The following is a 14,743-nucleotide window of genomic DNA, read 5'->3' on the forward strand; positions in this document are numbered from 1 at the left end:
CAGTGGGAGAATGGGGATTATAGAGAGTGGGGATTAGAAAGAGGAGTCTTGAGAAAGGGAGAATGTTAGCAAGAGTTGGGAAAATTAAGAGAGTGAGGGAGGCATAGGGTTTGAAGAGAGAGAGAGAGAGAAATGAAAGAGGAAGATATAGAGTCTAGCAGACAGAGCAGCTGTGGCTGACAGGGTAAGTGAGATGAGTGAGGGTTATGTAGAAGGAAGTGGTTTAAACAATGAGCAGAATTGGTAAAGGTCCAAGGGCCGAGGCCAGGGGATCAAAGCGGAAGGAAGTGAGGCAAGGCTGTCAGTGCGAGGGCTGGAGAACGTCGGCGAGTTGGATAGAGGTAGGTCAGGGAATGAAGAGAAGGCAGCAGGGATGGGGTTAAATGAAGGGTAGGTGGAGGGGTGGGGAGGGCAGATGAAGGGATTTGTTTGGGAGAGATGGGGGGGAGGGAAGGGGTTCTGACAGCAGGAGCAAGTGAGAGGATTCAATGTGATTGGGGATAGTGGCAGTGATCTCTCCTTCCTTGTCCATTCCTGTCTCCTCCTCATTGCTTTTCATTTCATTTTCAGCCTATCCCCATCTTCCTCTCCCCTTCTCCTCAGCCTGCACCCTCTCTCTGACTGCGCCACCCACCTCCCCAAATCTCCTTGCCACCCTTTCTCCATGACTTCCCCTCTTCCTCTCTCATCCCCCTTTCCCCTTTTCTCTCTTCTCTCCTTTACCCCCCAACCTTGTTTCTCTCCAACCCCTGTCTCATCCCTCTTTCCCTGTAAAACACCAATGCTCCATTCTGCTCCCCGGGCCTATCTCTGTCTGTTCTTACCCAGAGTTTGCTCTTGCTCTCTCTCCCTCTCTCTCTCTCTCTCTCTCTCTCTCTCCCTGGCCCTGCTTTCCCTCCCCTGTCCTCTCCCTCATCTCCAACCCTCAGACCTCTTGTGCTAGGGAAATAGGGCCAAAACTGCCCCCGAGGCTTTATTATTGTGGTGAGGTTCTAGTCTCCCCAACGGGTTTCCGATAGGCTCCAAGTGCAACCTGGAATTCACCTTGCCAGTTCTCTGGGGAGATGGGGGTGCGTGCTGCTGCGACGTTCTTCAGGGCCTGAGGAAGGAGCCCCAAGGCCCAGGACAATCAGTAAGGATCAGGAATGGGCTTCAAGGTCTGGCTGGAGGGACCTGGTGGGACCTGAGGGTCCACTCTCAGCACCCTCCTTCCTAATCCATTGGTCTCTCTTTCCCTCACCTGCAAACTCCATTTCCTCATAGGTCTGAAATGCAGCCTGGGACTTTTATGCCCAATGTTCTGTTAGCCTTCTTGTTGACCACTATCTTTCTCACCTTCCCTCTGTCCCTCCCTCACCTCCTTCCCCTCGCCTCTTTCCCGCTTCCTACCCACTCTCCATCCCCACCCCCTCTCTCCCTCCATCCCGCTCTCCTGACCCTCAGATGGCAGCTATCGTGGCCTACAGCCGGCTGGCAGCTGCTGCGCTGGGCTCGCTAGGCTCTCGGCAGGGAATGGCGCCCTGGTTGGGCCTACTGGGCTTGCGCCTCGCTTCCCTGCTGGTAGCAGGCCGTGCATGGACTGACTTCCGGTCTGACTTCATCTGCAATGCCACGCTGGGCTCTTTCTGCGACTCTGCCTGTTTTGATGCCCGCTTTTCCTTCCCTATGTCCTCTGCTTGGGACCTGGGCTTCCTGCTGGTGGTCCTCCCTGTTGGCTGTCTCTATCTGCTGTCCCCGCCGATAGTGGGAAGCACCCTTGGCCATGGAGGCTCGCCGCCTCCTGCAGCACTGGCCTGCTGTAGCCTCGCGCTAGCCCTAGTGGAGGGCGGCGTGCTGGGCCTGATGGCTGGTCTGCAGTTGCCCCAGACCTGGCCTGGGGATTGCCAGCTGCCTGCCATCTGTGCCAAGATGGACCCTTCTGGTGCTGCTGTCCACTGCTGGCTGGAGGGCTGGGCTGAGAAGGTGGGCGCCATGGCCGCCCTGGGCTTCACCTCTGCCTTAAACTTGTTGGCTGGTCTGCTCTGTGCTGGGGCCATGCTACTGGGCCAGACTGGGAGGCAGGCCTGAGGGAGGGGAGCTGGGGATGTTCAGCTCCATCTCCCCCTCACAACCCCTCTTTCCCACCCTTTCACCCTCAATCTCTCCCTCTCCTCCTCTCACCCTTGCTCCAAATTTCTTCCCTCTGTACCTCTCTCTCTCTCTCCATCTTGCTTTCCCCTTTCTTCCCTGACTCCCTTCTCCTTATCCATCTTCCCCTACCCATGCCTCTCCCCTCCCCTTCCTTTCCTCAATCCACCCTCTTCATTCCTCTCCCACCCTTTCCCTCTCCCATCTTCCCTCCATCCCAATCCCTCTCCCTCTTTTCCTCTCCTTCCATTTTACTATCGCTCTCCCTCTCACTCTCCATTTCTTTGCCTCTTGCTCCGTCCTCAATCCTGCCCCTTTCCCTCCCTACTTTCCTCTGTTTCCCTCCTTCCTTTTATCCCTCCCAGTTCCATATTTTCCTCTATTCCCCTATTTTCTTTGCCTCCTACCCCATCCCTCTGTTTTTCTCCCTCTCATTTACCCCTACTCCCCTCCTCTCCCCCTTCACTTCCTTCCCGCTGTGCTGCCATCCCTAACTCACCATTTCCCTCCACCAACCCCACACATCCCTCCCCTTTGCCCAATTCGCCTCTCCAACCAGCTCGCAGGCCCTGCAGGAACAATGGACATGAATCCGTCCTTGAGGAAGTTGTCAATCAGTGGACTCCATGGGGCCACATTTCTGGGGAGAAGGGGTGAATACCACGACGTTGGATATTACATCATGAGCAAGGTGGACAGCCAGTCAGCATTGGATATGGTGTCATGGACAACGAGTCAGCAGCATCGACTGGATATTGATACAAAGCACTGATCAATAGTCTGAATTGCATATAACATTATTGCTAAGACAACAATCAATCAATACGTATATTTGATATGACATCACAAGCATAGAGTTTGTGTTTTCTGTTTGTTTTGCACCACATTGCTCTTTGTGGAGTATTTCTTTTGCCACTGGGTGGAAACTCAAAGCAGGGTGACTCTAAAGTAACATAGTTCTCCGTTTGAATGTGACTTCAGGTATCTTTGGGGTCTCATGACATGTCCTCCCAGATGTGGGAAATGAGCTTGTGAATTTTTGACAGAAGTTGCCCCGCCAATGTCTGCTGCAAGAGAAATTCCCTAAAAGCTAACTTGCAGGTTGATTCAGTGGTACGGAAGGCAACCGCAATGATAACATTATTTGAGAAGGCTGGAATATAAAGTCAAGGATATCCAGCACAGTAAGGCAGAGGCTTTATTAGGCATTGACCAGCCTGTACTTGGAGCCTGAGCCCTTTATCAAAGAAAGGATTGCTGCATTGGATTGAGCCCAGAGAAGGTTCATGAGAAAGATCCCGGGAATGAAAGGGAGTATTCTGCAGTTATGTGAAAATAGCAGATATTAATTCAAGGAAGAACCTGGCTTCAGTTCTTATTATAAATTGCAAGCAGTAAATTGAAGCACAGGCTGGCCCAGAGACAAAAAGATATGGTTTGTAAATGGTGACTGTGGGATGTTTGCTAGGTGATAAGATAATGAGGTTGTATTAATGGGCTTGCATTCCTCGGGCAACTGTGGGGTTAATATTAGTAATTTGCACCCTTGTAGACAAGTCCCAGGAAGCTTGCAGACCAGACTGATACTCTCTGTGTCAGTTAGTTTGTTCCAGCAAAGCTATTTGAACATTCAGAGGGGTCTCTCACTGTAGATATGAAATTCAAAGGAAGCATTGTCAACCCAAAGTATTGAAGTAAACAATGTTATTGTAACTATTGAAACTACAGTTACCATACCTCATAAGGGTATAAAAATGTAACTATTTTGAGTTGGTGAGACTCTACCATGAATATCTATAGAAGAATGCCTGCTTGTTGTGATGAATAAAGGCTTCTACATCAGCTGCTTCAGTGTCTCTCCAGTCACTTCAACCACACTCACATCATTTGGGGGCTTGTTTGGGATGCATCGATGACCCACAGTGTGGCCAGCGACTTAAGGAGATTTAAGCAGTATTTTTTTGGAATAGCAACCATACTTAGATCTGTTCACATCCAGAAGTACCAAAGAACATGGTGTTTGTGTGTGTGTGTGTGTGTGTAAAGTCCCAGACGTTTCTTATTTGGAATAGTGGACAGCAGTATACCTGTGAGTTTTAAGAAGAAGTTATAAACTTTCAGGGTAACAGACTGATATACAACAGGTATCATGAGCTCAGCAACTGAGAAGTAGAAGATTCACAGAACCATAGAACATTACAGCACAGAAACAGGCCCTTCGGCCCTTCTTGGCTGTGCTGAACCATTTTTCTGCCGAGTCCCACTGACCAGCACCTGGACCATATCCCTCCATACACCTCTCATCCGTGTACCTGTCCAAGTTTTTCTTAAATGTTAAAAGTGAGCCCACATTTACCACTTCATCTGGCAGCTCATTCCACACTCCCACCACTCTCTGTGTGAAGAAGCCCCCCAATGTTCCCTTTAAACTTTTCCCCCTTCACCCTTAACCCATGTCCTCTGGTTTCTTTGTCCCCTAGCCTCAGTGGAAAAAGCCTGCTTGCATTCACTCTATCCAGACCCATCATAATTTTATACACCTCTATCAAATCTCCCCTCATTCTTTTACGTTCCAGGGAATAAAGTCCTAACCTATTCAACTTTTCTCTGTAATTCAGTTTCTCAAGTTCCAGCAACATCCTTGTAAACCTTCTCTGTCATCTTTCAAACTTATTAATATCCTTCCTGTAATTCGGTGACCAAAACTACACACAATACTCCAAATTCGGCCTCACCAATATCTTATACAACCTCACCATAACATTCCAACTCTTATACTCAATATTTTGATTTATAAAGGCCAATGTACCAAAAGCTTTCTTTACAACCCTATCTACCTGTGACACCACTTTTAGGGAATTTTGTATCTGTAATCCCAGATCCCTCTGTTCTACTGCACTCCTCAGTGTCCTACCATCTACCTATCTGTCCTAGTATCTGCCTGAGTAAATACTCTGTGGTTTTAAGTATGTACTATTTATTTTTTAGTCATCCTTTATATTTTGCTTAATATGGAAGTTAGTGTGGAAATATTTGATGGAGAGGTTATACAGGGGTATATCTGTTGGAATAACACCTATTGAGGACATTCAACAGCAGGTTGAAAACCCTGACAACTCCAGCCAGCCCTTAACATTCATTACCACCACCCAGAAACCCTTTACCTCTGCGCGGAAGCAGAAACAGCTTATCCACTGATGTTTAGATAAACCCACAGACTCTCACAGCTATTTAGACTATATCTCTTCCTGCCCTGTTACTTGTAAAAAAACACCATTCACTTCTCTCAATTCCTCTGCCTCCACTGCACCTGCTCTCAGGACGAGACTTTTCATTCCGGAATGAAAGAGATGTCTTCCTTATTCAAAGTGAGGGCTTCCCTTTCTCCAACAGTAACGCTGTCCTCAGCTGCATCTCTTGTCCATTCATCCCTCCCCACAGATCTCCTTCCTGGCACTTATTCTTGCAAGTAGAACAAGTGTAACACCTGCCCCTAGCTTCTACCCTCACTATCATTCAGGGCCCTAACCAGTCCTCTCAGGTGAGGTGACACCTGACCTACGGTGCTCCCGACGTGGCCTCCTGTATACTGCTGAGATCCGATGTAGGCTTTGTTGAACACCTATGCTCCATCCGCCAGAGAAAGCAGGATCTCCCAGCGGCCACACATTTTAATTCCACTTCCCATTCCCATTCCGATATGTCTATCTATGACCTGCTCTGCTGTTGCAATGAAGACACACTCAGATTGGAGGAACAACACCTTATATTCCATCTGGGTAGCCTCCAACCTGATGACATGAACATCAATTTCTCAAACTTTTGGTAATAACTTACTCCCCACCCCCCGACCCTTCACTGTTCCCTATCCCCTTTTCCCTCCCTCAGCTTATCTCTTTGCCTCCCCATCGCCTCCCTCTGGTGCTCCCTCCTTTTCTTTCTTCCATGGCTTTTTCTGTCCTCTGCTGTTAGATTCCCCCTTCTCCAGCCTTTACCTCTTTCACCAATCAACTTCCCAGCTCTTTATTTCACCCCTCTCTCCACCTTTTAACTCTCCCCTTCATCTTTCTTTCACCAGTCCTGCTGAAGGGTCTCAGCCCGAAACATTGAGTGTACTCCTTTCCATAGACGCTGCCTGGCCTGCTGAGTTCTCCAGCATTTTGTGTGTGTTGCTTGGATCTCCAGCCTCTGCAGATTTTCTCTTGTTTGCATTTTTTTCAAAGCTGTTTTTGCTTGAAGTTGCTTGTGGCAATTCAGAATTCTGGTGCAAGCTTAAAGAAATGATTGACATTCACTAGATGCCCCCAGATGTGTTGGTGAAAGTAGAATACCCGAGGAATACGTGAGACAGGGAGTGTGGGAATGCCAGCAATGAAGAGAGATATCATTGCCTTAAGGGCAGCAACTGGGGAATGTTAACATCAGTGGTTTAGAGAACTGATGAACCTTCAATGAGTGTAAATATTGAGCAGATGAAGAGTATTCAGGATTGGGCGATCCAGGGAGGGATGATCCTGTCTTTCTGAAAATGCTGAAGGAAGGCCTGAGCTCAGCCCACCAGGCAGTTTTAGATTTGGGGACAGCAGCGATAGTATCATGGGCCAATGGAGGAAGATAACTCACAAACTAGTTGTAGTGGATGTAGCTTCTGTGAAGACACAGAGGACTTGCCAACAACCAGGAACTGCCAGAATAGACATAGGAGGGTAAAGGACATGATAGTAAAGCTGTGGCCTCTCAGGCCGTATTTGGAGGCAGCGTTCTCAAGAGGGAAGGTGTGTGAGAGTTATTCACCAGAACGGGCAGAAATGACACCACTCTCCCTGTTTGATTTGACTGTCAACCGAATCATCGAGCTAACGAGGGCAGCGTCCAAGTCATACAAGTGGCTGGTGGCAATCCCCATTAGCATATGTGATTATGCATGAACGTATACAAGAGGCCGGCAATATGATATGTTCGTGGAGACCTGTATTTAACCTTGCTCACAACTGCAGAAGTGACTTACATTACCTGTGCAGGGGACAGAGATGAATGAGTCTGAGGTTCTTGAGATTGAGGGAGTGGAGCTTCTGGCAGATAGTTGGGTGTGCCCAAATGGTGAGGGAACTGTCCTGGGGATAGACACGCTGAGCAGAGCATGTCCTATCAGAGACTCAGGAAAAGGGAGAAATAACATGGGCAGGACAGGGACAGTGAACATGTATGGTCCATTTTACAGATAACACGGTCCACACAGAGACAGCAGCCTCGAGCAGGGACAGGAGACAGTGAGAATCATGTCGAGAAGAGGATGAGATCACAGTTCTGGAACATTTTATTGCCATCTCTGCTTAGTTTTGTAAATAGTTAGGGATGATAGTGTAGGTGTAGATACACAGAGAGACATGATTATTTAGTAACTGAGGGAGGATCTGAAATGAAGGGCATTTTCTCTGCCTTACTTAATTAAACCCTCCTTAAAATTTGGCCTTCCTGAGATAGATTTTCGTCCAGGGGCCAAGAGGAGAACATGTTAGGGAGAATTCTGTTGCTTGAAGGCTATCTAGATGGAACATGGGGTGTACTCCTACGCCCTGAGAGTGGCTTCATCATGGCAAAAGAGGAGGCCATGGACCGACATGTTGAAATGGGAATAGGGATAGGAATTAAAATGTTGGGCTACTGGTAAATTCTAGTTTGTCAGGTGGAGTGGAGGTGCTCAACAAAGCAGTTTCCAAATTTACACAGGGCCTCAGCGATGTAGAGGAGGCTGTGCTGGGAGCTCTGGTACAACGGATGCCCTCAACAGCTTTGCAGGTGAAGTGTTGCCTCACCAGGAAGGACTGAATAGAGGTGAGGGAGGGTGTAGCAGTTCTGACACTTGCAGGCGTAGCAGTTCTGACACTTGCAGAGATAAGTTATGTGCCGGGGGAGACTCGTGGGGAGGGATGAGTGAAGAAGGGGATGATGGAGGAAGCAATCTCTGCAGAAGGTGGTGCTGGAAGGCATGGTGGCAGCTTCCTGTTGAAGGTGCAGAGGCTCATGGGGTGGTAAATGATGACAAGAAAGTCTCTAACCCCCATTAAAGCTGTTAACAGCAGCATAATATGCTGCCTCCTCTGTGTCTCGAGGAGCGTGGGCATCTGCATGGTAGACAGTGATCTGCCAGTGCCAGGCATCGTCCCATGTTTCCCCCAATAGATTTGCCTCCAAAGGTGTTGGCGCGTGGCCAATTGGTTAAGGTGATCTTCTAGTGATCTGAAGGTTGCTAGTTTGAGTCTCAGCTAAGGCAGTGTGTTGTGTCCTTGAGCAAGGCACTGAACAACACATTGCTCTGCGACAACACCGATGCCAAGCTGCATGGGTCCTTGCCCTTCCCTTAGACATCGGTGGTTTGGAGAGGGGAGACTTGCAGCACGGACAACTGCCGGTCTCCCATACAACCCTGCCCAGGCCTGCACCCTGGGAACTCTCCAAGGCACAGATCCATGGTCTCTCGAGCCTGTTATTATTATTGCCTCCAAAGGGGCCATCTTTGCATCTCCAACTTTCCTCATGTGTTTGAGGCATCCATGTGACCAGCCCATTCACCATTACCCAGAAGTCATTTGCAACGGCTCTGAGGGCAGGGTTATGGCCACCGATTCAGTCAGACATCCCCCTAAACTGATACCTCTTTCTTTGTTGCAGGGTGAAGGGCAATGGCCTTCCACCACTGTTCGTCACACTGCCAATGGCTGTTCTCCCTCTGGGTATGGCTCATCATACAGTTTGCCCCATCGTATAGTCGAAGGGTCGAGGGCTGCAACCTCATCAGAGGTGCTATTGGTTAGAACTTGATCATGGAGTTGGCTCACCCCACTGGGGACTTCTCCTGCCCAATCTGCTATGTGTTATTTCCATTTGAATGTAGAAGAACACTGAGCTCGGCCCTTTTTATGGATAACATTATCAGGTTTCACAGGTGCACAATGGGCAGCTGGAGTCTCCAGACCATCGTTTCTGAGTCAGTAAGGTGCTTGGAGGCTAAGAGGGCCCAGCATCAGGACAGCTGTCTCTCAAAAGGGCAATATCTGGTTGCAGCCTCAGGAATGGTCCTCATCCAAAACTACAAGAGGACCTACCACAGATTCTTCAGAGGTATATGGACCAGTAGTTCAAAAGATACCCCATGCTGTTTCAGAGCTGGAGCGGAGACCTGCTCAACTGCCTGCCTGGTGGTCTCAAAGGCAGTTTGCAGGTTGGGACCCCACTGGAAAGGGATCTTTTTCTGGGATACCTGATATAATGGTCTTGTATTATCATCAGGTGAGGAATATGTTGTTGCCAATACCCAAGTAGCCTAGAAATTGCTGGGTCTCCTCTTTGGAGATGGGGACCTCATCCCCCAATATTTTTTGTTTGGCCTTTTCTGGTATTTCCTATTGTCCAGAATGTCATTGTATTCCCAGGAACAATGCATTCTGGCTAGGGCTTTGGATCTTGTTGAGGTTAATGGACCATCCTCTTTCCCCCACCTTGTCTAGTGCCTTCCCCACTGTCTCCTCTGAGGGCTCCAGCAACAGGGTATCGTTGATGTGGTGGGATAGTGAGATGGTTAGCTCGAGTGAGATCCCTTGTAGGTCTCGACCTATAATGCCATAACAGAAGGTCAGGCTGTGCACATATCGCTGTGGAAAATGACAGAGGATATATTGTCTGCCTTCCAACATAAAGGCAAACTGTTCAGGGGAATGGAAACATTGCTGAATCCAGCACACATGCCATGGGTTCTCTCCCTACCCCCATTTGGGACATCCTCGGTGAGGTGCGGGCTGTGCTTATTTATTTGCCTAAAGTCTATCGTCAGTTGCCGTATTCCGTCTCCCTTCTGCACTGGCCACACCAAGCTTTTGTAGGAGGACATTACTGGCTGAATTGTCCCCTCCTTCAACAATGCTTCCACTGTTTCCCTGATCCCCTTGGTTGGAGATGGCATCAAAGGTAAGGGGTGAGAAGTCCAGGAACTGGGGCTGAGGAGGAGATAAAAAAAGGATCAGCCATGATTAAATGGTGGAGCATAGTCGATGGGACAGATGGCCTGATTTCTCTCCTATGTCTTGTGATCTTATGATCCAACTGGAATGCATGATTCGATGGAGTCCAATATGGGAATTTCCACCAGTGATCAGTGAGTACGAGTTGATGTTGTGAGTAAAAGGATATATCCAGCTTTTGGAAGATCTGAGCTCCAATCTTGAGCACTTTTGACTGTTTTAATCATAATGGGCCCTTTTGTTTTTCTTTCTTTCTCTTTTTCGTCTTTCATAAAGGTTCGGTTAAGTTGACATTTATAAATATACATTCTTTATAATTGTATGCAGTGTACAATTCATTATTTCTTGCTGACGGCTAATTGAATGTGGTCGGTATTTCCACAGATTGGGTTACGGGAGGTTGAGACATCACAAGTTCCCGGTTTTGGTGGGATCCAAGTCATACCAACCCTAGACGTATGGAGTATGAGACTCCTGACAAAGGGTCTTGGCCTGAAACGTCAACAGTGCTTCTCCCTATAGATGCTGCCTGGCCTGCTGTGTTCTACCAGCATTTTATGTGTGGAGTATGAGAATGGTGGTTTCCTCACCTCTGAGTCTAATGGCCGTTAGCGAGGAGCTAATGGGCTGCATCTCCAGAGACACCCGGTAAAAAGGGGTTTCAATGGTTATCAAAATATCCACACTGGAAAAGCACTGGCAGTGATAATGTTCACAATTGCTGGTATAAAATATTTACTTAACTTCATCTGTACCTATTAATACGTATCAGTAATTTTCTTAAAATTCATGAAAAACTGCCTGGATTTTTGACAGAAAGTAAAACATATCTTTTACCTAAAGGAGAAATCACAAATGACCTGTCAAAATATCATCCCATTCCTTGCTTAAGAACTATATATAATCCTATCCATCTTGCAACTAATCATCACTCATTTAGATAACCTCAATATACCTACAGGAGAGCAGAAGGGTATGTAAGGATGTAAAGAACAACTGACAGAACAGACAGAAAAGCTTTAAACTCGCTTGCTCATTTAATGAATCAGATGAAAATGGGACATCAAATCATAAACGACCAAGTGAATTATACCTTGACACACCTTCTACACATGGATAATGTGAAATTATATGGTCCTTTATCAGTAAAGCTAAAGCAATTAATTCAAAGAGCAGAACTATTTTCTAAAGAAATAAACATGACCTTTGGACTAGATTAACATTAAACATAAAGAACATTGCAATAGAGCTAGTAGAATACAGAACGGGATATGGGACAACCAATGGATGAACGCAAAACATGGGAGAACAACCAGCAAAGAAGATAGATCACAGTGCAATAATTGGAAAACTTTTGACAGAACTTACTTCAAGGTTTCAGAGAATCTGCCAAACAGAGCTGAATAGTAAAAATTTAACAAACAATAAACGCTTTTGCTATACCCATATTATTGTATTCTTTTGGCATAATATCTTGGTCTGAAACTGATCTAGAAAATTTAAAGAAAATTAAGAAGGGAAATGACAAATTTTAGAAAACACTATGACCCTTTGAACACACAGATGAACACAACCGACAGAAGGAGGAAAATGAATAACAAATATTACACAACAGTCAGCTGAAACTTATAGGGATATATTTTCATCAGCAAAACAGGATTCAGCACTCTGTGTGAGTACATGCAATTCTGATAAGAAGTGCACATCACTTAACCTGAATGAAAGCACAACCCAGAAGAATGAAGACGTTATCACTGTAGAAGAAGTTTCCCAATGGAAGAGCACGGCTCTCATGGAAGATGTCCCCATGATATGAGCAAACTAGATGTCCACAAGGAAGCATTACGTGCCTAGCTCAGAGGTGAAGAGTTCTTCCCAGAATCAGAGGGTTTCCTTGTGGCAATGCAGGACCAGGTGGTTAACACAAAAAAATCAAAAATGCATAATAAAAACAATAAATTCAAGATGATAAATCAGAAAATGCCAAGAGAAACCAGAAACAATCCAACATGCTACAGGATCCTGCAGCAAATCAGCTTAATTTGATCACTTACTTAGGCACAATCAAATAGCAGACATCATCCACGGAAATCTTGCTTTAAAATACGAGCTCCTAAAAGACATCATACCTTACTATAAATACAAGCCTGATCCAGTTTCAGAGCCAGAGCCGACAAATCATATTACAATCAATCCATTATTACAGATATGGCAATCTATACTAACTGTCCAGATATAATATCTGTCCAGATAAACAAGCAAGGACAATGTAGTCAGTAGATGTCACCATTCCAAACACACATAACACACAGAGATCAGTAAGTGAAAAACCCTAGAAATATGCTGAATTAAAAGAGGAAACTGAAAGACTATGGAACATGACCAGGGTATATACATTGTCCCAACAGTAATATCTACAACTGGTATTATCCCAAACTCACTAAATAATTAGGCCTACACAACAATATTTATCTAAATCTCCAAAAAGCCACAATACTAAACACCACTAGAATAGTTTGAAAGTTCCTATCAATAGAGAAATGAGTATGCTAGGCTATGCCTGTACCTCAGGTTTTACCAGCTTAAACTGAGAAAAAAAAACCCATAAATAAATAAATGAATGAATAAAGTTCAAAGTAAATTTATTGTCAAAGTACATATATGTCACCATATACAACTCTGAGATTCATTTTTCTGTGGGCATACTCAATGGTTCCATTTAATATCAGGAAATGCATACAGTATACAACCTGAAAATCTCACTCTCCACAGACATCCTCAAAACAGAAGAAAAACCCAAAGAATGAATGACAGACAAAAAACTTAAGAATCCCAAAGCCCTCTGCTCCCCTCCCACACACAAACAGCATCAACCTTCCCCCTCTCCTCCCCTCTTATTCTAGCATAAAGCATCAGTATTTCTACTACCCACCATACAGGCAACAGTAAAGCTTGGTCTACAGTACGTCAAAAACTAACTGTTGACTCCATCATTTCAACATCCCACAGGCTCCCTTCCTCTCACTATCAAGGGGTAGACAGATATCGCTTATCCTACTGAGAAGAGACAAACAGCTGCTATTTCAATGTGTCAATCTGAAGTGTTGCTTTTCTATTTGAGTTCCCCAACCTGAGAATTGACAGCAAACTCTCACTGACCATCGAGAGACTGGTCACTGAGAGCAGAGGATCCTGACATATCGAAATGGGGCCAATTGATAAACTCCTAGAATGGGAGCACACCACCTTGTAGAACCACAGTTTGAGTGCACTGTAGATCAAAGACCACAACAGGACCCAGCAACACGGAAAAAGAAAATAGAGACGTTAGAATAATAAGAAGTTAACTGTTTCACTGTTAAGCTGGGAGATGTTGCTCTCTGGCACCAATAGATTTACTGAATAAATCTATTGAATAACAACCATAACTATAGATTTTCACAAATAAAATGAAGTGAGGCATTTTACCTTTAAGAAAACTGTAACAGCACTTCTATTGAACACCAAAACTGAACTCAAAGCACCGTAAAAGTCCTTTATGTAATCACCTCATCATGTCAGACCTGCGTCTTAAAGTGAACCCCAAGCCAATGTCAGTGGTTGTGAATTTTGTCCGTGTCCACCAATTACATTAGCCTACAACAGAATCTATGAAAGACCTCCCAACTAAGGCAGTCAACCAGAGTGCTGAAGACAACAAGCTGCAAATTCAAGAAGCAGAAACAATAGTAATAGATAAATAAGCCACACACTCAATGCTGGAGGAATTCAGCAGACCAGGCAGCATCTATGGAAAAGAATACAGTTGACGGTTCTGGCCAAGAACTGAAGGGTTTTATGTGTGTTGCTTGGATTCCCAGCATCTGCAGATTTTATCTTGCTTGGAAATAAATAAGTATCAAGGACATGACAGGAAGAGTCCTTGAAAGTGAATCAATTGGTTGTGGGAACATTTCAATGGTAGGGCAAGTGAAGCTGATTGAAATTATATCCTTTGGTTCAAGAATCTGATGGTTAAGGGGTAGTAACTGTTCCTGAATCTGGTGGTGTGAATCCTGAGACTCTTGTACCTTCTTCCTGATGGCAGCAGTGAGATGAGAGCATGTCCTTGGAGGTGGTGTTCCCGATGATGGATGCTGCTTTCCTGTGACAGTGTTTCATGTAGATGTGCTCAGTGGTTGAAAGGGCTTTACTCGTGACATTCTGGGCTTTATTCACTAACTTTTGTATGATTTTCCGTTCAAGGGCATTGGTGTTTCCATACCAGACTGATACAGCCAGTCACTACTGATGCACCATCAATAACTCTCTCTGAGACGTGAAGTCGAGATATCGGGTTTTATTGACTGGAAGAAAGAACAAGCATTAGTTGACCACCATACTACATCCTGGAGACTGAGAGGCCGGGCTCAGGCCTCAATCGCCTTTATACCGGGGTCTGTGGGAGGAGCCACAAGAGCAGTCAGTGGGGGGGGGGGGGGGGCGTGTCCAGACAGGTGTATGTAGTTCACCACAACTACACTCCTATAGAAGTTAGTTAAAGTACTAGATGTCATGCCAAATCTCCACAAAACCCTAAAAAAGTAGAGGCATTGTTG

The 14,743-nt window shown here is 45.8% G+C and overlaps 1 protein-coding gene across 1 annotated transcript; it reads left to right on the forward strand.

The window, feature by feature from the left end:
* The first annotated feature begins 295 nt into the window (after positions 1-295).
* gjz1 (gap junction protein zeta 1) lies at positions 296-3,960 on the forward strand. The gene is made up of 2 exons (XM_059975125.1): positions 296-341; positions 1,444-3,960. Exon 2 carries the CDS (start codon positions 1,444-1,446, stop codon positions 2,065-2,067), a length of 624 nt encoding a protein of 207 aa, XP_059831108.1. The 5' UTR covers positions 296-341; the 3' UTR covers positions 2,068-3,960.
* Positions 3,961-14,743: the final 10,783 nt, after the last annotated feature.

Source organism: Hypanus sabinus, chromosome 1, assembly GCF_030144855.1.
Source record: "Hypanus sabinus isolate sHypSab1 chromosome 1, sHypSab1.hap1, whole genome shotgun sequence".
Taxonomy (NCBI): domain Eukaryota; kingdom Metazoa; phylum Chordata; class Chondrichthyes; order Myliobatiformes; family Dasyatidae; genus Hypanus; species Hypanus sabinus.